We start from the raw sequence: 22,546 nt of genomic DNA, 5'->3' as shown, positions 1-22,546 counted from the left end.
CTAAGTGGGGCTTATTTGGGGTGTTTGTTGTCTGGTTCTGAACCAGGTGTTGTGTTTTTAAGGTGTGAAATGTGGAAAAACTGTTTAGATTTTAGATTAGAGCTGCCAGTATGTTTGAGGGCTTGCAGCAGGCTGGGGGTTTTTTGGGGTTGTTTTTTCCTTTTTTTTTTTTTTGGTAGTTTGTGATCTTGTTGCTAGGGCATTGTTGAGTCATTTTACTGATATATCTGGATCAGTTTATGTCGTTCTTGTGCTGTGAAATTTAATTCCTTCTGTCATCTATCTTCACATTTTGTTTCCTGGGCAACAGCCCGGCTCCTGGAGCCAGTGCTCTTCTGTTTTTAAGCCCTATCCTTTTACTAAAATGATCCATAAATCAATAAATATTGATCCTGAACTACTGCCATTAGGTTTTAAAGCTGCTCCCAAACTAATTAATAGGAATACAAACCTCTGAGTTATTGCTGCAGAGCACATCAGTCCCACAGCAATTTTACCCTTTTGAGAGCGAGCACAGAGCTATTAAAGGTGTGCCAGAGCATTTTGGGGTATTTTGAGTATTGCCCTGAAATGCTACCTGGTTGTTTTGGAAGATAATTTCACTGAGAACAGGTTATTTGATAGTTCTGGTGCTCTGAGCGAGCAGCATGTTTACAAACCAGGCCCTGGGTTTAGCTCAGTGTGACTGCACAGTTGCCCAGCAACAAGTGCTGGGCTGCCACACTGCTGCCTCCTCCAGCTCCCTTATCGGCTCATTCGTATTCCAGAAAAATACAGGCAAGCCTAAATTCCAGTCTGCTTTATTGAAAGCAGGCTGAGTGAGAAGCCCTGGTGCTTGCCCCTGGCAGGGTTGGGGCAGGAGCACAGCCCTGGCACGTGGCAGGGCCGGCTCACTCCATCCCCAGCTGCAGGTTTGTGTCCCAGCTTCCCAATCCTGCACATGGATATGGAAAAGCCCCCAACCCTGCTCCTACTTCCAGGCTTTTATTAGCATGCTGAAGACTCTGAAGTCTGGGTAGCAAGTCCTTCAGGGTGGGGGCTTGCAATTTGCCCCAAATAACTTCTGGAAAACAATGTTTTCCTGTTGCTCTTCACTGAATGGTCTCGTTGTGGGTGAAGCATTCTGAGTGTTTAAAGTCGGTTCCGTGGAGGTTTTTTTAATGCAATGGAATTTGGCATCCTGTATTGATTCTGCAGCAAAGACACGTGGAGTATTTCATGTCATTTCCTCAAATCAGGCAGTTTAGTCACAGCCCTTGTTCTGGGATCTGTCCTGCCTGCAAGCCAAGCTGCTCCCACTGTGTGGGATGAAGCCATATGAATGGGAGAGCTCTGGGAATACTGAGTTCTGAGCACCATAAGTAGGTTGGGGCTGTGTTACAGTCAGTCAGCACTTAGCAAACACATGGACTGCCCAGAGAGAGAGGCAGGCAGGGACATTCTAGGGATTTGCAAGTTCTAAAGGGTAGGACAGGGAAGGATAGTCCCAATGTTATGATCATATCATCAGCTTATTACTGTACAACATTAGGGATACATCAGTATCAAAATAATATAATTTAACTGTAATTTTCCCCCATGAGACATGAAGAGGGAGCCAAATGTCTGCTTGAAACAGGTTTGTATAATAAAATATTAACTATTCAGTGGTATTACTCTGATTATTTGAAAAGAAGCACTGACACTAATTCAGTTCAATACAAACATAACTTTATTTTTACTTAAATGCCAATGAAATAACTGTACAAATCCATTGTGTAACATTTACTGTTAGAAATTAAAACACATTTCCGGTTATAGAAATACTGTTCACAGTTGGAAAGTTGTGATTTCTCTGATACCAGTAGTTGTAAATGGTTTACAGCCCCCACTGACACCTTAGGAGAAACAGGTAGAGGACTCCAGTCTCAGTTGTGAGGTTTTCTGGGTTTTGTAGCACCTTCATGCTACAATAACTGGAAATTAAATGGCCTGGAATGAATGGAAAACATTGTATAAGATCTGTAATATTAAGTGAGTAATACTTTTTCAATTAACTTGTTCTTCGGTTTTCATTTCATGCTGTTTGCAAAACTTCATCTGTAGTATATCAGGTACCTTTGCCATAATTTAACTAGTTTTCCTAGAGTGGGCAGAACCATGCGTGCAACTATTTCTACTGGCTGAGGTGCAGATGGCAGGGAGAAGAGCACCCATGCTCGCCCTTGGAAAGCAGGGGTTGGGCAGTTCAGTGCCAGGGACCAAAGTAATTCTCTGTGAAGCCACAAGAGTCAGGATTGTTTCAATGACAGCTCCCCAACTAATTGCTTAATTGATTTGTTACATGACTTGTGTTAGAAGTTGGCTGATATTTCATTTTACTGGTTGTAGTTTGCTACATTCTGGCTGATTTGAGATACTCTTTTAAGCAGAATATATTAACGCTTCAGGATGTCACTTGACATAAAGTTAAGGAGTTCCATGTTGTTAATTTGGGTAGATAACTCCCTGGTGTTGGAGCGTGTCATGGCACTGAACATCTGGCATTTTCCTCTACTGTCATCTTTTTTTTTTTCTTTTTTTTTCTTTTTTTTTTTTTGCTATGGAGAGAGCAATAACTTGCCTGCAGTCTCTACATGGAGGCAGAGCAGAAGGATACTGGCCCCTACCACTTTCCCATGCTGAAGTTGGACCATGTTGCCTTCTCAGTTTACACCCTCTTAGCAGATATCATGGCGTTGTCATATTTAATTCCTAAATTCAAGACTGTTGTTCTTCATATTTAAAATATCCTAGTACATATGAAGCAAACATAGATACACATGCTAGCAATTTTGCTCAGGAATAACTTCTTATTAGTGAAACAGCTCAGTTTAGTTCCTTTATTTTTCCCCTTCCTTTTGCATGTTGTCATAACTTACAGAGCATCTGTGCTGCTATATTACAGGAATTGCTCACTGGCAAGTCAAGCAAGACAATGCAGATATGATACAGGCCTTCTGTTTTTTTCCAGTTGTTCAATGACAAAATCATACATAAAATCAGTACTTAAAATTCTGATGTGTTTATTCTGTGCAAGTAAAATGAAAAATTTAAATACAAAATAAGCACATTTTTAAAAACAAAAGAATAGGTTAGTTGTACTCAATTAAGACATATGAAAATAAGTAGCAGCTTAGTATCAAGACATTAGTGTGCACGTCTTTAAGAACTGTTATTTTCTTTAGACCAGAGTCAGGACTCTGAATTTCTCGTGTTTTGATTCGTTATTTTAAGTGGAGGTCTCAGCTCCAGCTGTGTGTCACAGGAGTACACTCGGTGAGTTCCCCAGGGTACCAGCCCTCAGTCAGCAAACACGGTCACTGCGTGCAGCACGAGCACAGAAACCAGGGAGAGCTCCCAGGTGCTGGCTCGGGAGGGCACGCGCGTGTTGGGAGCGCCGGTCGCGGCCTCCTCTTTCCTTAAGGTAGTGGTTGTGCTGTGAGGCATCTTGGAGTAGTTTGTTGGCATTCCACTGGTGATGCTTAGAGTCATGGGAGTGGTGGATGATCCCATGGAGTTGCCCTCGGTTGGATCCGTGGCGTGGATCGTGTGTGTGGCTCCTGCGTCCCAGGAGCCGCCGTCCCTCCAGGTCAGGCCGTCGGGGTGGCGGAGCAGGGGCTGCTCCGTGCTGGGGAACAGAACCGGGTGGCTCTGCGTGGCCAGGGGAGTGACTTCCTTGGCTTTCAGCTGTTTGTGCGTTTTGGTCACTTGGGTGGGTTCGGCTGCCTCGGGAGAGGTGGCTCTGTCTGCTGCCTGCACTCCCTTGGTCGGGGGGCTGGAGTCCCCGGCCGTGGGCGCGGCCGAGGCGGGCGCGGCGCTGGCCCAGAGCCTGGCCTGGTGGGCACAGGGAGCCCCCAGGACATGGGCAGCTGTGCCCTGCACCCACTGCAGCACGTAGGGGATGTTCTGTTTGTCGCTGCAGGCCCAGGGGTTGTTGTATAGAGTTACTACCTGCAGCTGAAGGAGCTGGTCAAAAGCTTTGTCAGGAATGTACGAGAACTTGTTGTTGTGCAGGTAGAGGCTTGTGAGGTGTTGAAGTCTCACCAGTGTTCCTGGGAGTATCTGGGACAAGAAGTTATTGGATAGATCCACAGTCTCTATGTTGTAGGGGATATTGGTTGGAACTGTCCAAAGTTTGTTGCTGCTGAGATTGAGAAACTTGAGACTGCTCAGTGTGTTGTTGATCAGGACAGCTCTTTCCACCATATTCCTGGAAACATCGAGCACTCGAAGATTCCACTGGTAAGCTGTATCAAGTTTCTGAAGAACTTTAATGTTGTTGTTTGTGGCATATAATTCCCATAAGGATTTAGGCAGATGAGCAGGAACATTCTTGAGCCAATTATTTGAAATATCAAGGGTCCTCAGATTGGTGAACCTCGTTAGCTGATGATCGAGATCTACAAACTGGTTAAAGGACAGATTTAAATATGTAAGGTTGTCCTGAAGTCCCAGGGGCAGTACAGTTAAGTTTCTGCCTGAACAGTCCACATTCCTGTCGTTTCCTGAGCATGTACAGCTAGAAGGACAGATACCCAAACCAGTGGGTAGGAAAACCAGAAGGACCAGCAGACAGGTAGATGTATTCGATATCTGGTATTCCATTGTTGCCTGGAAATAAATATACCAAAATGACACCCTTTAAACCCATATAATACATTTTATCTCTGTATAAGGGTTGTCTGGGCAATGGCCACTTGCAGGAGAAATTAAGTAAAAATATCAATAACCCCCTTTGAGGCACGGTCCTTTTTAGAATTGTTCAAGAGAGACTTCACAAAGCATCCCTTCAGCCTGTCATGTTGTCTGGCAGAATGAGACTTGTTTTTTCATCTCCCTTTCCCCCTCCAGCTCAAATGAGGGCTTTCTTCCGAAAATGCAAGTCTCTTCCAAACGTTATACAATGTCTGCTTCTTGTTTTTAGTGATTTCAAGCCTATATTATGTTTGGAATAATGTGTTCTTTTATAGAGGATGAAAAAATGGCTGTCAACTGGATCTGCTTCACAAATCTCTGCAGTAGTGTAGCAGTCCCCCCCATCCAGGGATGCTGTTTGCTTAAGTAAATTGGTTAAAATACATCTTAGGAATGTAGTTTGAAACACAAATTCCACATTCACGCTCACATGCACGTTAGTATTTTTCCCCTCCTTACAGTGTTAATCACATTCTCAAAGCTGGTAACACATGTCCAGAGCCCGAATTGCTGTTAGTAAGAAATCTCTGACACTGCAGCAAATTTCTGGTGCAAGCATCTGTCAGCAACTCCTAATTCCGCTCCCGTTTCCGTCTCTGATTCCGTAGTAGGTTTTTGTGATTAAAAGCAAAAAACCACAAACTTACCGTGGTCTCCTGCAGTATCAGCACATCGTTTCTGTGATGGATGGGAGCTTAGAGGTCGCCTTGTTCTGGAGAGCAGCTCCAGAGGCTGCCGGGGGCTGTGCTTGTCTCCTCAGCTGCATCGTGTTCCTGCGCGCGGCTCCGCAACCACCTGATCCGCGGCACTGCAGAGCCGTGGGGCTGGTGCACAGCAGAGCACATCCAGGAACTCCCCGGGCTTTGGGAGCAGCCAGGGAACTGCTCCACAGCTCTAGAGCAGGCTGGGAGTGCTCCAAGCAGAGCTGTCCCCCAGCTCCAGTGCAGGCTGTCAGTGCTCCAGACAGCGGCAGTGCCTGCAGGAGCGGCACCGAGGGGGATGTCTGGAGGCTGTGGGAGCCTGAGCTGGGATTGTTCCATTTAGTGTTTCTGTGTGAAAAGTCAGGTTAGTTGTGTTCTTTTTCACCTTTGATTAAGCTCTCCTCCTGTAATAGAGGTTAATGTTAATTTAGGCTTCCTGTCTTAAGCTTTTATAAACTACAGTGCCATAATATATTTTCATAATTTGAAAATCCCTTTCCGCTCCTCAGATCAGGTGTCACCGTATTGTCAGGTATAATGTAGCTCAGCTTGTAGGATTGTACAGATTCCTACAGGAAATCTCTATCTGAATTTCTTCAAGCAATATGGTAAGAGTGTTTGTAGTTTATAACACTGTAAATTCTAACAGGTTATAATAAGCCTTAATCTTTGTATAGTTATAATGCTATTCTTTAGGCATACCCTGTCATACAGCTTATGTAAACTGTAAGAAAAAATTATAAATATATTTTCCTATGGCTGTTAAATGCACAGCAGCCAGGAATTGCACTTGCATAACGTACTGCTCTCTTTATTGGTGGTAGTTTAAAGATTTTGAAGTTTATTGTGTGTAAACCTGTGCCCTGTGCTACATCCACAAATCTGTTCCCTCCTCAAGCAAACTCAAAACTCCAACTCTGTGCCATTTTGCAGAGCCATCATGGAAAGTTAACTTCAGCATCTAACAGCTTGTTTCTATAAATATGAATATTCAACACAGGTAAAAAAAAAACAACATTAATTTACTTCTGAGACCATCCTGCTTCTTCCCACCCAAAAATTAGCTTAGCAAAGGCTGGTGTTAGGGGGGTGAGCTTTGCTGGTACTCAAGGCCCAGAGTAGCACTTGGACACCTTGAGTTCAAAGGGATCTGGTATCCATGAAACATTAAATGAATTTTTAAAGTCTGTATTAATAATTGAAAGCTTTCAGAAAGTACTGCTTCAGAGGAAGAAATCAGTGAATGTGTACAACTGGTTCTGCTTATCATCTGCCCAAGTGTGCTGCAAACTTTCTGGTTTATGCACAACAATCCAAAGGCTCTAGGTACAAGAAAGCCTTTTTGTAGTTGTTCTTCAGGTGTTTGGAGTGATTTGAGCTTTTTGAGTGACCATGGTATTAACTGTTCCCCCATACTGTTGTCTGCTTTACCAGGCTGTAGTGGGAAGGGACTGGAGCTTTTACACCAGTCAACTCTTTGCTCATATTTGACCTAAAGGAAATCTCATTCCTAGTGGTAAAGAACAACCACTGGCTGTTGGGAGGATTTGGTTGGTACCTGTAATCCACAGGTACCAAGTTGTTACCCTGTGACAGGCAGAAAACAGGCCTTTATAGGAATGCCAGAATGGTTTGGGTTGGAAGGGACCTTAGAGCTCATCTCGTTCCACCCCCTGCCATGGGCAGGGACACCTTCCAAACCATGGGGTTCCTCCAAACCCCATCCAACCTGGCCTTGAAAACTTCCAGGGATGGCAGATGGTTTAGACTTTGTTTTGAATTCAAAGCTCTGTATCTGAGCAAATACTCGGTTGGGCTTTAAGTGACCAAACCATCTTTGAATTAGAAAGCTTTATTAAAATGAACTGGAATTCCTTGCATTCACTTACACAGCCCAGTGCAGCAAACCCTGCTCAGAAACCCTGAGTCCCTCTGAAGCTGGGCTGTCTCGGAGCTGCGTCTCCATGTGTGCCTTCCACGGATCTGTCTATCCTGGCACACCCAGCAGTGTGCACTCTGGCTTCTGGAGTCTCCCACCTCGGGAATCTCCAGCTACAGGTAACGAGTGGGCACGATTTGTATTGTATTTGGAAATTATTTGCTTCAGGCAGAAGCAGGTTGTTCCCTCTTGTGAAAGCTGAAGTTGGGAAACACCGGGGAAATGCCTGTGCCGTGGCCTCTCTGTTCTTGCCTGCGTCAACTTCCCTTTTTTTCACTTATTTGAAAAATACTTAGTTTAGGAAGAATGTGGAGTATTCTGTAAATGACTTTTGGCAGTCTCCAAAGGGTGTTCTGGCTGGGGCAGTGGTTCACCAGTCTCCTGAAGAAGGAGCTCAGGTGGTGGGGGCAGTGGTTCCTCTGCTTCCGAGTGAAATGCCGAGTTCTTGCTGGGATCCGAGCTGGGATCTGAGCTGGGATCCTCGGGGGGTTCCTGGAGCCAGTCAGGTGGAGGTGGCAGGTCGTGAGACTCAGGTGGAGCGTCTGGGTGAGGACAGGAGTCACCTGCAGCGTTCCCTGTTTCCGAGGAGGGAGCTGGAGGTGGGTCTGTGCTGGGAGCTGCTGTTCCGGCCGGGGGAGGCAGCTGCCCATTCTCATTGCTGGTAGTGTGCTGGGATGGGTTCTCTGATCCAGTGGGATCCTGCTGTAAGTTTGGGCCTTGTTTCAGTTTCCAAGGCAGCATGAATAAAACTGAAGACCGTTTGTTGTCCTGGTCAGAGTCCAGGAAGAGGTCTGGAGTGTCTCCATCTGCGAAGGGAGATCGGCCTGCCCAGTGGGAATTGGCCAGAGCAGGCCCAGGCCTCAGGCAGCATTTCCACAGGAGAATCACCATAATTGCCAATATCATACCCAGCAGAACAATGCCAATTAGCAGTCCTGCTACCCAGCTGCCATCGCCAGCCTCTTCCTCTCCTGAGGGCACCCGAGGTGTTGTAACAGCCAGTGCTGGGCCAGATGGGTGTACACTGGGTCCAGGTGCTGCTGTGGAAAGGGACTTCCAGATTTCTCCACAGAAGAGAACCAGGATGACCTGGTTGCTGGCCATTTCCCTCCAGCCTCTTTAAATGTGTCCTCTCCTAATGCAGGGAAGAAACAGAACATGGTAACTTGAAAACTGCATTTGTTGTATGGTTACACTTTGCTGCCTCCAGGCAGTTTTGCATCAGTACCATTGTAGTGAAATAACACTTGACCCAATGTTTCAAATTTCAAACCTATTCCCATCTGCATGATCAGCAGGTTTGCCACTGACTTTACAAATAACAGCAGATTTTCAACATTATTGATTATTGTAATTAAGTGACTTTTCAGAAGAGAATGTCTTGATTGTTATTATCTTATTTCACCTTATCAGAAAAAGGTATCAGCAGAGCAATCCTGACAGGGTTTCAAAATAACCTTTGTCAGTCATGGAGCTGGTCATGGCCCTGGAACACACTCTGCAGCACTGGCAGCAGGGTTGACACACAGCGTTGTCAGGAGTGAAGAAATGGTTTGTTGTGGTGAATATAATATGAGACCAAAGTAAAAGGCTCTTCACAGATCTCTTAAATCACAGGTCTTTTATTTCCTGTTCTCACATCTCTTCAGCATAGCAAAATATTTTAAAAGTTTCCCAAGTACTGGTGCTGTAATGGAACAGCATTCTAATGGTAAACTGTTTTATAAATAAATTCCTGCACGGGGCAGTGGAGGAGATTGTACAAATGTTCACTTGTTGGCATGAGACAGATTTTTTTTTTCCTGTACTGATTAGAGTTCAGATCTCTGAACATCTCCTTATGAAATAAATGCTACAAAATCCATCCCCTACACAGAGCTTTTCCTTCTGAAGTTACTTTCATGCAATTTGAGCTAATTCATTAGCTACAATAGTGCTAGTCCTGTGAAGCTATTTCTGGGAAATGAATATGCATGAGTCTTTATGGGTTTACAAATATGCAAAATTGAATTTTAGATGCAGCAGTGTAAACACACATGAGTAGTTAATGCATCTTGAGAACATCAGGATCTGAACTCTGTCAGGTTTGTTACAGGTTACAATGGTTCAGTTGAATTTTTATTCAGCTCACCTCTTTTCAAAAGAGAGACAAATAATAGTTAGATGTAGACTTCATGGTAATTCACAGTAACATCCCCAAACAACATATCTGAAACCCTGATGCTTTTAAGATACAGAATTCAACAAGAGCTGTGCACACACCCCAGAGCTGGGATGTGCACGGTGCTGGACACGGTGCAGCTCCATTTCAACCCAAATAATACAAATACTGAGCTTTTCCCTGTCGAAGTTGATCCTTACCTGTACATTTATCTTCTCTCAAGCAAGCATCGTCTTACTCTGTTGTTTGAAGCCTCAGGAGGACAGAGAGTGTGCTCAGAGCTGAGCTGCTTAAAATGGCCCCTTTCACGCTGGGGCTGGTGCAGCCGAGAGGAAGTTGGCCAACCCTCGCCGCAGGAAGCGTCGGGAGCGGGGAGCTCGCGGGGTCTGATCGCAGAGATCGCGTGTGCCACGAGCAAACCGCTCTGCTCTGCTGCTCTGGACTGCTGAGGATGTGTCAGGGGCTTTGGCCACGTCCCTGGAAATTCATAAATACTCCTTTGCCTGTCTTTGTAGAAAATAGTTACAGTTTCTTCTGTGTGAGTCAAACCCTATGCAAATTTGGGCTGAGTTGGAATCACTGATGTAGTTTCAGTGGTGGGTTTGGTGCCCTTGGGCAGTGAGTCATGGAACACTGTCTGATCATGGGGTACTGGCTGCTTACACATTTTCAGTTGTGTGGTTGTATTTGGAGGCAGATGAACTCCAGTCACGCTCAGCCTGTCCCCCACTCTGTTAGTTTTCTGCCTGGCCCATGTTGGTACCTGCTGCCATCATTAATGGGGGGCTGTGCTCTGAGCAGCTGCTTCCCACTCTCTTGTTGTGCATACCACGGAGTGTAACTTGAACTACTTTCTTTTGTCTCCGTGACCATTTTTGCCTGGAAAGGCTGCCTGGTGAAAAGAAGCCCACACCAAATATGTTGTCATGACATTTTGCAAGTGTGTTCCTCCAGTGGCTGCTGATGGATTGCTCCACAGCTTCTTCATCTCCTCCTGCCTTTCCTGTCGTACCTCCCTTCTGATTGCACTGCTTCTCTTTTTGAGGCTGTCCCTGTTTCTGCAGCAAACACACATCCTGATCCCGTGCCCACACTGTAACTCAGTGTTTCCTGTCTGATTCCCTTGTCTCATCCCATTCTTTTCAGTCCCTCCCCATCTGCCCTGGCTGTTCCTGTGTTCTTGGCTGCCTCGTATGGATCTGTTCTCCTGGGTCAGTTCTCTTGCCTTCCTGGATGGGAGCAGTTTTACTCCAGGGCAGATTCTCACATTGGCTGTCTCAGTCTTTTTTTAGTCCTTGCACAGCCTCTGCTGCTGCCACCTGTGACTGCAGTGCAGCATCCCCAGCCCTGCCCTTCAGCTCTTTGTCACCCCTGTGGGATGTCCTATTTGTCCTCTGGGTCCTAGGTTGTCATCACTGATCTGTCTCTGTCCCCTTATTCTTCTCCTGGCCTTTCTCCTCATGTTTTGGAGTTGCCTGACATAATCCTGTGCCCTCCCATTCCACTTGTGGCTGGACTCCTCTCTTGGAGCTCTTGGGTCTGAATTTGTGGTTTAGGGAGATTTGTGGGACTTTGCCCTATGGATGTTTTTTCTTCCCATGTCCAATGAACTTATTTTCTAATGACTCCCAGTTCTAGGCTAAGCTTGTGAAGTCCTTCATTTTCCTTACTGTACAACCCTCTTTGAACTGGGCAGTTGCATTCTCTGAGCTCTCTCCTGGCTCCATGTGCTGTGGTGCTGCCTCTCTGCTGCTCCTCCACCTGCCTGTTGAGCCGAGTTTCTGGTGATCTGATGGAGCGGGGTTGGGGATTTGGTCACGTCCTGATTCTTTCACATTCATACAACCATCTCATGTGTCAGAACTGTCACAGCTGCCCAGGCTGTTTGGAGCTTTGACACCGTGCAGGCTCAGCACTTCCAAGAAGTAGCCTGTGAAAAGCTTCTCGTGTTTCCTTAAAACAGCAAAGCTCTGCTGCAGGGAGACCAGACAGAGGCATCTGCCTGGAATTATGGGGAAATCAGATCTCTCTGAGAATAAAGAAACTGAAAGTTCTTGTGGTTTTAATAAATTTTTGGCATGTTTTAATTGGTGTTAGGAGAAAGTAGAGTGTGTTTCTGTGATGCAAGAAATCACAGCGAGACATCAGAGACCTTTACCTAGCTCAGCTAATGTTACAGGAAATTCCAAAATGCCTGGTGTCCTGTTTTTTTCTAATATTTTGACTTAGAGAAATAGTATCACATAAGTCAAGTTATTTAAAAATGGATATTGCAAGTTTATTGGGATAAATTGAAACAGTTCTCATATTCTAACAAATAGCACAAACTTCATCTCTTCATACACAGCATGGAAACACAATAGATATGGTTTGAATCTCAGTCTGGTTCCAAAGAAATTAAGCTGGTTTAAGAAGTTCTTGATGGAAAAACCCAAAAGGACATGTTGAGAGGGACTAGATCCTGATTCAGTGGTTGAAGTTGTGACTGATGTATGGTTTTCTTAAAAAAGCTACTTGGTTATACCTGTGTCTCATGCTTGGGTGCATTTATCAGACTAACAGTCTGTTCCTTTCTGCCCTGAGCACGGGCAGATTCTGTCCCTTTGTTTTATCCCCTTCAGCTCCTGTCACAGGGATTTCTGGTCCAAGGAGTAAAACCAGCCGTGACACTCAGTACAGAAAGCTGTTTAACACAGTCTTATTCCTTTCTAGATCCACACGTGGCTCCAGCATTCCCACTGGCATAAAGAAAAAAAACCCTAAAATCTGAATTCAGCTTTCCCAGGGGAAAATTGATGTTGTTTCTTAAAAGCTGAGGTTTTGCCTTACATTAATGGCGTAAAAAGGGCAGAAGATGAATTTTTACTGGAGTGTGAATTAAATCTCAACTACAAAATTGGTTAAAATGGGTTTGTGTGGCTGGGATGGTTCTTTGTTTTCCTGTGCATTGTCTGTTGCTGTAGTGAGTTTCTCAGTAGTTTCATCTTCAGTTTTCCTTCTGTTCCCTGTGTCCCTCCCTGAGAGCAAGTCCTGCATTGTCAGCTCAGTTCCAGCTGTCTCCCTGGGCATCCTCTGCCACGTTCCTGCTGCCATTGGCCATAAGCTGCTGGTGGCCACAATGTCCCCGTTGCTCCTGGGCCTGCGTTTCCCCTGCTGAGTTTTTTTGAGATAGGACAGTTTATTTGCTATTACGACTGTTGACAGAAACAGGAAGGTGCAGATAAGCACAAGTACTGCAATGATAATGAAGCAGATCAGTACAAGAGACTTACTGTCTTCACATGTTTCTTTGGTCACTGGACTCCTGGGTTTGCTGGTATTCCTGGGTCCTGCAGTGGCAGAAACTGCACCTGTGGCAGGGGAAGATGTTGGATTTGGGGCCATTGTGGAGGAGAAGGACTGCAGGGTACTTTGCATTTCAAAGGTAGTAATTTTGCTGCTGAAATTGATGCTCAGAGGAGAATTTGTATTGGCTTCTGTTCTGTTCTGGCTCCCACTGAGGTTCTGGCTGATGGGATTCCAGGTCTCCTCTCTAACCCGAAGGGAACCGTTGTGGTTCGCACTCGTTTGCAAACACAGGGAGAAGATCATCGTGACAGGGAAGGCCAAGCGTGGGTTAGTGCATCTCTTTGTCTTCATCTTCCTAGTTAGTCCCCTGCAAAAATACAGATGGTGGTGTTAGTTGAGCAAGTGCTGGTTCTTGGGGGTTTGGAGCAGACTTCTGAGGGCATAGCGGGGAGCAGCCTTTTGATGGACAGTGTGTGTAAGTTGGCCTCAGTTTTAGTGGATGTGGCACGTCAGTTCAGGCATTCAGTTTTGTGAAAGGATCAGTTGTCTCCAACTTCTGATAGTTTGGGGCTTATAGAAAATATAGGAATATTAAAAAAGAACATGGGGCAAAGAGAGAAAGGAAAGTGTTTCCTACCCCGTGCCCGGTGGTGTCGGGGCAGCCTCTGGCAGTTCCCCCTCTCCAGCGCTGGCCATGTTACACTCTGAGCTCCTCACTCCTCACTTCTGCACAGGGGATGGAGAAACCACGGCAGGTTTACTGCTTCCCTCCCCCCTGCATTCCCCTGGGCATGGGCAATGGAACCATGCTGGTAGGGGTGGGCAAGGGGAAAACTTCCACCCAAAACGTTCCTGTGACAGCAGTAGCTTTTGTGAACTGTTTCTATTTTCTAGCACAGTTGTCTGGAGTACTTTAAAATGCCCAGGAAAATCTTTGTTCTCCAGTTTTTCTGCCTTTTTGTACAAAAAGCTATTTACCATAAACGTACTTGCATTTTTCTTCCAAACATGCTACAGATTGTGACATTTTCTTTAAAATGTCTCAGATAATTATGCCAATGAGATTAACCATTAATATATTCTGTTTCACATTTGTGTGGTATTCAAATTTGTACTTGTTGAATTTGTCTGCAGGGCAGGAAACTGATAGTTTCTGATACCGATGGGTCTGATATTGAGATAAAACCCTCAAAATAGCAGCAAGGAATCAGCCAAGCTGTGACCCACCCACTGCTGCTGCACCCGAGATGTTCAGAGATTAAGGCTGGTGTCCCATCCAGGGCCTCTAGTAACATATCGGAATATTTCCTTTGAATATTACAGACTATTGGTTTCAGATATAAATACTACAGAGAATGACCAAAAGGAACAGTGTTAATATTATAAGTATGTTTGTTCTTGAACAAATTTGTTTTTAAAGGTAACAAAGTGTATCTGTCTGTGTGTGTAAAATTTGGTAATTCTGAAATACTCCAGACAGTGTTTGCTTTTCTCATAGTCAGAAGCTTGCACACCTACCAAAGAATGGGATCTGTTCACTCCCAGAAACCAGAGGGGCGAACTTCCTATCTTGCAAAATCCAGATGGCAGCACTTGGAATTGCTGAGGGACTCTGGGAAGAGGAGAGAAGTGACCAGGGGAGAGGAAAGCAGTGACACACCTGTGTGAGGAGGTCATTCCTTACATGGCAAAAGAGCAGCAGAAGATCTGTGTCTTTAACTTTGCAGTTCACCCATACTATAAAATAATTCTCCAAAATATTCCAACCATTTTAGTAATCAGCTCCAACTCAGTGGGAGTTTTTATCTGTTCCTGGTAGGAGTCACCTGAATGATCCTTTGTAGCACACTTTACAAAGGGGAGCTAGAAAGCCAAGCCTGTTTTGTTGAGCCCGTTGGGGCCGAGGCTCCGGCCGTGCAGGACGGGCACAGACACACTGGGCATTCCTGGCAGTGCCCAGGGAGCAGCTCCTCCTGCTGCCCCAGCACACTGAGCCCACTGTTCATTGTAGTGGCCCACACCAGATGGCCTTTCTTAAAAATCAACAGGCTGCTGGTGTGAAGGGCTCCGCTTAAAATCACCAGAGCAAAGGAACTGATCTTTAAAGAGCTGTTTTTCTTTTGAGTTCAACCCTGGGTATTGACAGAGTGTCAGTACCCACTGAGATCTGCAGTGCAGGAACAACAGAGCTAAGTAGTGACTGTCACTGCTAATTCCTTGGAGTCTGATCATGAATAACCTTTAACAGGACTGAAAATAACAGTTTCTCAGCTTCCTTGATTCAGTTGAGATAATATTTCTACAGTTTGTTACTATTTTTGAGTTACTTGAACTTCTTTTAAAATACTTTTGCATATTATTTTCTACAAAATGTAAGAAACTTTGGAGTGCTACTTAAAATAGAAGGAAAATGGGTACTTACCTTGCCAAGATGTATTCAACAGAAAATGGGTGTTTCGGATATTTAGTCGTTTAACAATAAGATTTCTTTGTGCATATATTTGCTCTTAGGATGCAAATGACCATCAGTGTGCAGCAAGGAGTTTTGGGCAATGCTGGTATGTTTTAGGCAAATCTGGAACTGAAATGACGTGTCGTTTGCTCTGAGTGGGGCACTCAAACCACAGTGATGACACACTTCCTTTTGGTAACGGCCACACCGTGACAGTTGGAGGGGGAAAACACCGACCTGCCCAGCTCAGAGCAGCAGGAAGGGACGGGAGAAAAGGCTCTTGGGCAGACAGATGTTCTGTGTCCAGGACATCTCCTCAGGTGTCCTGCACTCGGGTGTTAGCAGGAGAGGTGCCCTCGTACCCTCAAAGCTGCAGCTGTGCCTACAACATTTAGTAGCTCTGCCTGTATCCTGCTGTTCGCTTGACAGAGTTGAGTTAAGGAACAGTGGCAGGGATTTAAAAGTAACTTAAATTTTCATGAGCTACTGATGTATTTATCTTTAATTAATTCTTCCCAGTGGAATTCTGTCTGCTGTGTGAACTCTGGAGATGTGATTTAGGCAGATGTGTTGCCCAGTCTCAAAATTCGCAGAATCTTTAAATGAGAAAAATTATTCTTAATTATGTGAGTGTTTTTCCAGAAAGAGTTATTTTTGTAGACAAATCCTCTGTAGTCCTCAGAGGACTGACCATTCTTGGAAACACTCCCCCAAGCATTAGAGTGTTGCAGTATATAGCAAATGGAATGGGTCTGATTCGAAAAAGTTGGTGTGTGGATGTTTATTTATTCTTAATTAAAACTCCTGAGATAAGTATATTTTTCCACATACAAAAATAGATATAATTTGAATCTCTAAAGTGGTAACAAAGTTAGAGGCACTTTTATTTTTAAAGAAACTCTTGAGCTCTTTCCATGCAATCCAGCTGCACTGCTGCTCCAGCATGACTTGGATTTTTCCCTTAGTTGAACAAACCTCCTGGAGGTCACTTGGCTGTGGGAGGTCGTGGGGCACTTCAGGATGAGGTTGAGTTGAATCCCAGGTCGAGCTCCAGCACACTGGGCACTAAACAGAGTTGGGCTGTGACCCTGGGGGAGCAGTGGCAGGGGCCAGTGTGGTGCCCCTGAGGTGGCTCCGGGGTGTGGAGGCTCAGCCTGGCTCGTGTCCGTGGTGGGAGTGCTGTTCGTGGCCTGAGGCCCAGGCTCTGTGCTGTGGCTCTCAGATGTAACCCAGCCATGTCTGTCTCGTCCCACAGGTTCAAGACTGGCCAGATCAATGGTGATCTGCTCATCTACCACGTGCTGCTGACCCTGAAGCCATACTATGCAAAGCCATATGAAATCGTGGTGGACCTCACCCACGCTGGCCCCAGTAATCGCTTTAAAACAGACTTTCTTTCTAAATGGTTTGTAGTTTTTCCAGGCTTTGCTTATGAAAATGTCGCAGCAGTTTTTATTTATAACTGTAACTCTTGGGTCAGAGAATACACCAAATACCATGAAAGACTCTTGACAGGTTTGAAAGGAAGCAAAAGGCTTGTTTTCATAGACTCTCCAGGGAAGCTGGCAGAGCACATCGAACATGACCAGCAGAAGCTCCCAGCAGCTACCTTGGCTTTGGAGGAGGACTTGAAAGTGTTTCACAATGCTCTCAAACTGGCTCATAAAGACACCAAAGTTTCTATTAAAGTAAGTGCTTTTAGTGCTGTCCCTGGTGATTTTTCTGTCTCTTAGTTCTCCTTCCATTTTGAGGAGAAATCACAATTTCTAGTATGCCCCTTTAAGAAGTATAAAATTTCATATGTTTATCTTTTATAAAATTAGGAGTGTCAGACTTTTCTCTTTGTATGATTAACAGTAGGTGCCAATTCTCTGTTCTCTTTCTAAGGTTGGGTCGACAGCTGTGCAGGTGACATCGGCAGAGCGAACACGGGTCCTGGGCCAGACAGTGTTTTTGAATGACATCTACTACGCCTCTGAGATTGAGGAAATCTGTCTTGTTGATGAGAATCAGTTCACCCTGACCATTGCCAACCAAGGCACACCCCTCACCTTCATGCATCAGGAGTGTGAAGCCATCGTGAGGTCCATCATCCACATCCGGACGCGGTGGGAGCTGTCCCAGCCGGACTCCATCCCTCAGCACACCAAAATCCGTCCCAAGGATGTCCCTGGAACGCTGCTGAACATAGCACTGCTCAACCTGGGGAGCTCAGACCCCAGTCTGAGGTACAGAGCTTTGAAATCAATACCAGCTTTGGTCAAAATGTGAGAATTCTCTCCAAGGCTTCCTTAGTTTAGAAAATCTAATCGCTTTTCTGCCACCACAGCTCCATAAAGAGTAATTTCTAATAAAGGAAGATTGGGTTTCTATAGGTGAAGAAAGGCATACACTGTGAGAGGAACTGAAGTCATGTAGGAAGCTTAATTTCTCTTTATAAGGAGAAATACTTCTGCTTTGCACTGTATGTTTATTAGGTACATTTGATTTCCATGGTGTTGAACCTGTTGTTTAATAATGTGGGAGCTGTACCCCTTAGAGCAGGCTCATGATCCATGTCTGAACGGGCTCCTCTGGGCTGTGTGCTGGCCAGGGGCACCTCTGGGCCCTGGGCAGGCTCTGTCCAGCAGCTCAGGTGCACCTGGAATGATTTAGGATTTCCTGGAACTACAAGCCATTCTGAGAAGTCCCATACAAAGCCCTTCAAGCACACTCTGTACCCTCAGCTGAAATTGTTCAGAGCAAGTGGAAGAATAATTTCTTCTGTTTCTCCAAGGCAAGTGTGTTTGTCTCTGAATTGTAACTGGTGCAGGGGAAAAGTTCAGGATTTAGATGTGATTTCTACTATAGATTTGGGTTTTAAAATGGATTTGGTTTTTAAAATGTCAATACTGCTACTGTGATGAACAATGTGTATATTTTCAAATGTACAAGAAAACTCCTACAAATCATGTTGTTTGCTTTGTTACAGGTCTGCTGCCTATAATCTCCTATGTGCCTTAACCTGTACCTTTAATTTAAAGATTGAGGGCCAGTTACTGGAAACTTCAGGTCTGTGTATTCCTGCCAACAACACACTATTTATTGTATCTATCAGTAAGACTCTTGCAGCAAACGAGCCACACCTCACCTTGGAGTTCTTGGAGGAGTGTATTTCGGGATTTAGCAAATCCAGTGAGTAACTCTGGTGTGTCTTAATGCTCACCCTGAATGTGACAGGATTTAGGTTAGTAGCTGTCTGGCTTAGTCAGTTAAGCTTACTGAGTTACAGTCAGTTTAAATTGCAAATTCTGCTTGGGGCTGGTTTGCAGATGATCCATTCCTGTCTGTGTCCCTGGAGCCCAGCAGTGTAACACCCTCAGGGCAGGCAGTTTCCCAGACTGGATGGCAGCTCTTGGAACAAAACTTTTTATATTTGAATGTGCCCTCTCCTTTCTCCTGAAGCAGATTAAAAGGCAACTGCCTTTTTTTTTTCTTAAACTTTGAAATTAATGTTAGAACAAGTTTTACCTGACATCTCATTCATTGAGAGAGGTCAGTGCATTCAGAGAGATCACAATACAAACAATTCCTTTCATATCCCTGTGATAGTTTGTACAGTGATTACTTTGGGTAGATTTCTGTTGGGCTGTTATTAATGCACCAGAAGTGGAGAATATTATAGAACAAAAGCCTAAATTTGAGGTCCATGATAGTGAAGGTTTGAACTCTGGAATACACATGCACAGAAGAGTTACAAAGTTCTTTAGTCATATCAGAGCTGATCTTCTTCAAGGGTCCTCTCTTTCTGTTGTACATCTGGCTCTGTTGCCCTCCTTGAGCCATCTCTTTTTTCCAGGCATAACACAGCTCTAACTTTACTGCTGGGAGCTGTTTAGAATATTTTCCAAAGATTAAAAAGACTTTAATTTAAGTAGTCCTGCCTAACATTGAATGTGCACATTTTTATGTCACATCTTGTAATAAGATATTAAAATGTCACCATCTCCTTGCCAGATGCCTACAGATGTTTCTTGGGTGTCATTATTGGAGTTATTAGTGTTTCTTTTTGAAGCTTCTCTGTTTGCCCAGTGTTCTTTGCTCAGCTCTGACAGTATTTTAGACAGCAAAGCTGAAAGGAAAAGTGCTCACAAAGAATGATTTATGAACAGAGGCCAGTGCTGGTTCTGTGTTCCAAGGTGCATTTCTCTTTCAGGCATTGAGCTGAAACACCTGTGTCTGGAGTACATGACTCCCTGGCTGTCCAACCTGGTCAGGTTCTGCAAGCACAACGACGATGCCAAGCGCCAGCGAGTCACTGCTATTCTGGATAAGCTCATCACAATGACAATAAATGAGAAACAGATGTATCCTTCCATTCAAGCTAAGATATGGGGAAGTCTTGGACAGGTACAAATTCTGCACCATTTGTAAACAGATTATAGAGTTTTTAACCACTTAAATGTTAATGCAGAAGGATAAAATGGCTCCTAACACAGCCCCGGTGTGTGAGCCACACGGAGAGCAGTGAGCAGGTTCTTCTGAAGTTTCCACTCTGTAAAATGCTTCATAAAATCATTACTGAACTCTGACTTCTAGAAATGTGTTCCTGGCCCTTACTGAGAATTGAAAATTACGAGCTGCTGGTAACAGTAGTAATGAGTTGATCAGAACCCCAGGGTGGAGGGTCTGGATGGAAAGATCAGAGCACTGGCATTGAGGGGTATGAGGCCCATGGCATTGAACAAACACATTTTTTTCTGTTTGCACTTTTGAAACAGAGGCATTTTGATTCCCATCCTGTTGATGATTAGCTTAATCATCAGCATGAGAAGAGTAAAGCTGACGCCACACATGCCATTCAAGGGGAAGGTGTCTGGGCAAATGTGCTTCCTGTGGCCAGGCTCCCCCACGAGCTTTGCATCGACTTCCTCCTTGGCACACTATTTTAGTGATTTTTTTTTTAACTGCCATCCAAACTGCTGTAGCCCAGCATCAAAGAGCTGCTCTTGGAGAATGTGGGAGACCTGACAAATGGATGCATGAGTGGGATTTCTTCCTTGTTCCATTGGCATAAAACACCCAACAAAACCCCCCGAAACAAAACAAAAAACCCAGCTTATTTTGAAAGCTTAAATCACACTTAAAGCTGTATGACTGTTATGTCCAGTATCAGAGGCAGTCAGCAGGTAAATATGGAGAACAAAAGAGATGAAATATTTCACTGCAGTCGGTGGAAGTTTTGTCATTGACTGAATGGACCTGACCGGAGTTGCAACCGCTTCTGATGAAGTGATGAGAGCTGAGTTTGAACCAGTACTGAAATAGCATCAGTGTTTGCCTGGGTGTTACCTCTAGAGTTTGAGGGTTCTGTGCTCTTGGACGGATCAGCTTCTTACCTGCATATGTATTAAATGTCTTTTTATTTAACATGAGAAGAAAGTTGTTTTACTGGCAGCCATATTCACACACGACTGTGCTCTAAGCAAGAACTGTGACAGACAGATCTTGCTTATTTTCTTGGAAATACGTTTTTTTCTGCTTCAAATCCAGTTCCTTCTTACTGTGTTCAGCATTTTATAAATAGTTATGCTTTCAAAGTGGAAACCAAAATAAAAATAGTGCAAAATAAATTATAGTTTCTCCACAGTACTGAAGCATTTCGAGTAAAACCTGATGGAATTCAGCTTTATGGTTCTAAAATTTACACGAGGCTTTTTGCCAAAAGAATAATGAGTGACTAAAACTGATGCTTCAGTTTGTGATAGTTTTGCATCTTCAGCTAAAGAAATGTACAGTTGCTGATTTCAGTGGTGCTTCACTGTGGGAAACCAAAGTTAAGCTGCCTGGTAAGAGAGGATTTCTTTCCTGTCTCAGATAACAGATCTCCTGGATGTAGTGCTGGACAGCTTCATCAAAACCAGTGCCACGGGGGGCTTGGGCTCCATCAAAGCTGAGGTGATGGCAGACACGGCTGTGGCACTGGCTTCTGGCAACGTCAAACTCGTGTCAAGCAAAGTGAGTTCCCTCTTTGCCTTAATTTCCTTTTATATAATAATTTCAACTTATCTGCTGATGTGACACTGAGATGCTTTCTGATCTCAGTGCAGGCAATGATGCAGAAACCATGACAAAATAGCTTCCAAGCAATAGAATCATTCCAGTGTTGAATTGTGGTGGTTATTACTGGATTTTGAGCTGGGCTCCTCGTTTGAGCACAACAGGATGGTTGCTCTCTTTGCAGGTGATTGGGAGGATGTGTAAAATCATCGACAAGACCTGTCTGTCCCCCACTCCCACGCTGGAGCAGCACCTGATGTGGGATGACATTGCTATCCTGGCCCGCTACATGCTCATGCTGTCCTTCAACAACTCCCTGGATGTGGCTGCACACCTCCCCTACCTCTTCCACGTGGTCACTCTGCTGGTGGCCACGGGCCCCCTTTCCCTCAGAGCTTCCACTCACGGTCTCGTCATCAACATCATTCACTCTCTGTGCACTTGTTCACAGCTTCACTTCAGTGGTGAGTTTTTTTGGAGTTTCAGTGAAGATGATTGCTCCTTAATTTGTTTAGCAAATATTTGAGTTGTCATTCTCTCTGCAAACTATTCTGAGAGTTTGAAAATAGAGCTTTGTAGCTCAGCTTGAATACAAATCAGAACAAAGATATGATCAACAAGAAATGAGTATGGAAATAAAAAATATCTCGTTTAGAGCAGGTGCATAATGCAAATTGTTTGTATAAGTTTCTAAAACCCATTGTATAATGGGTTTTAGAAAAAGAGAAGAAAGTACCAGTGAGTTTCTGGTGAGGCAAAGGAGAAAATACAATCTGTGCTAAAACTGGCTGATGTGCATCTTGTGAATGGGTTGCATAATGTGGTAACAAAAATATCAATTACATAAGGGAATTGTGAAGCTACAGTGTAAAACAGGTATTTTATCTACTGTTGTATTTTAGCAGTCATAAATAAGAGGTATTAGCAATTAGCCACTTCTTACCACAGAAGCACAGGCTGGATTTTGTGCAGAAAAAAAATTTCCAAGTTTCTGTAATCTTGTCCTTTTTTAAGTATCTGAAAGCTCAAGTTATGTCTATATATATGGAAGGGGTGAGTGGGTGCACACACACACACACAGAGAGGCTGTGCTTTGGCAGAGGGAGCCTCCCTGAGCCCTCCTGCTTGCACGGGGGGTTGGAGTGCACCGAGATAACCTGCAAGGACAGAGCTGTGAAAATAGTCAGTGCTAGGAACAGGCCATCATTTTCTTCTGCTTTAAGTGGCTTTCTTCATGTCAGTGCCAGAGC

General features: G+C 44.4%; 4 protein-coding genes across 14 annotated transcripts in view; 1 reads left to right on the top strand and 3 right to left on the bottom strand.

The window, feature by feature from the left end:
- The window catches only part of NF1 (neurofibromin 1), a 78,852-nt gene that overhangs the window by 37,988 nt on the left and 18,318 nt on the right, over positions 1–22,546 (top strand). For 5 of the 6 annotated variants that reach the window (XM_051809358.1, XM_051809361.1, XM_051809360.1 and 2 more), the window contains 6 exons: positions 16,513–16,945; positions 17,145–17,485; positions 18,229–18,431; positions 19,453–19,646; positions 21,114–21,254; positions 21,481–21,760. In XM_051809358.1, the coding sequence (XP_051665318.1) occupies positions 16,513–16,945; positions 17,145–17,485; positions 18,229–18,431; positions 19,453–19,646; positions 21,114–21,254; positions 21,481–21,760 (1,592 nt within the window). Of the gene's footprint in view, positions 1–16,512; positions 16,946–17,144; positions 17,486–18,228; positions 18,440–19,452; positions 19,647–21,113; positions 21,255–21,480; positions 21,761–22,546 lie in introns of those variants that run through there. The other variant, XM_051809362.1, reaches the window with a different exon arrangement.
- On the bottom strand, positions 1,694–5,487 carry OMG (oligodendrocyte myelin glycoprotein). Of its 2 annotated transcripts, none has more exons than XM_051809425.1 (2): positions 5,364–5,487; positions 1,694–4,632 (listed from the first exon to the last, which is right to left on the bottom strand). In XM_051809425.1, the coding sequence occupies exon 2, from the start codon at positions 4,624–4,626 to the stop codon at positions 3,322–3,324; it is 1,305 nt and encodes a 434-aa protein (XP_051665385.1). In that variant the 5' UTR covers positions 4,627–4,632; positions 5,364–5,487; the 3' UTR covers positions 1,694–3,321. The 2 variants fall into 2 exon arrangements, with proteins under 2 accessions (XP_051665385.1, XP_051665386.1); XM_051809426.1 differs by having other exon boundaries at positions 1,694–4,428; positions 5,364–5,470.
- EVI2B (ecotropic viral integration site 2B) lies at positions 7,636–9,811 on the bottom strand. Its single transcript, XM_051809455.1, has one exon. The coding sequence runs from the start codon at positions 8,458–8,460 to the stop codon at positions 7,654–7,656; it is 807 nt and encodes a 268-aa protein (XP_051665415.1). The 5' UTR covers positions 8,461–9,811; the 3' UTR covers positions 7,636–7,653.
- EVI2A (ecotropic viral integration site 2A) lies at positions 10,133–15,493 on the bottom strand. Of its 5 annotated transcripts, none has more exons than XM_051809452.1 (3): positions 14,324–15,493; positions 13,443–13,531; positions 10,133–13,172 (listed from the first exon to the last, which is right to left on the bottom strand). In XM_051809452.1, the coding sequence occupies exons 2-3, from the start codon at positions 13,499–13,501 to the stop codon at positions 12,395–12,397; spliced, it is 837 nt and encodes a 278-aa protein (XP_051665412.1). In that variant the 5' UTR covers positions 13,502–13,531; positions 14,324–15,493; the 3' UTR covers positions 10,133–12,394. The 5 variants fall into 5 exon arrangements, with proteins under 5 accessions (XP_051665412.1, XP_051665411.1, XP_051665414.1 ...); XM_051809451.1 differs by having other exon boundaries at positions 13,443–14,417; positions 15,228–15,493; XM_051809454.1 differs by lacking the exon at positions 13,443–13,531 and having other exon boundaries at positions 14,324–14,417; positions 15,228–15,493.

This window comes from Manacus candei, unplaced genomic scaffold (assembly GCF_025592945.1).
Source record: "Manacus candei isolate 608988 ecotype Guabito, Panama unplaced genomic scaffold, ASM2559294v1 h1tg000076l, whole genome shotgun sequence".
Classification (NCBI taxonomy): domain Eukaryota; kingdom Metazoa; phylum Chordata; class Aves; order Passeriformes; family Pipridae; genus Manacus; species Manacus candei.
This window is presented reverse-complemented; position numbering and strand designations above follow the sequence as displayed.

Bases quoted from the DNA above. Each gene is read 5' to 3' on its own strand.
- OMG (XM_051809425.1), bottom strand. From the start codon at position 4,626: ATGGAATACCAGATATCGAATACATCTACCTGTCTGCTGGTCCTTCTG.
- EVI2B (XM_051809455.1), bottom strand. From the start codon at position 8,460: ATGGCCAGCAACCAGGTCATCCTGGTTCTCTTCTGTGGAGAAATCTGG.
- EVI2A (XM_051809450.1), bottom strand. From the start codon at position 13,501: ATGGCCAGCGCTGGAGAGGGGGAACTGCCAGAGGCTGCCCCGACACCA. The intron at 13,173-13,442 runs GTAGGAAACACT...GTATTTTTGCAG, and splicing joins CCGACACCACCGGGCACGGG to GGGACTAACTAGGAAGATGA.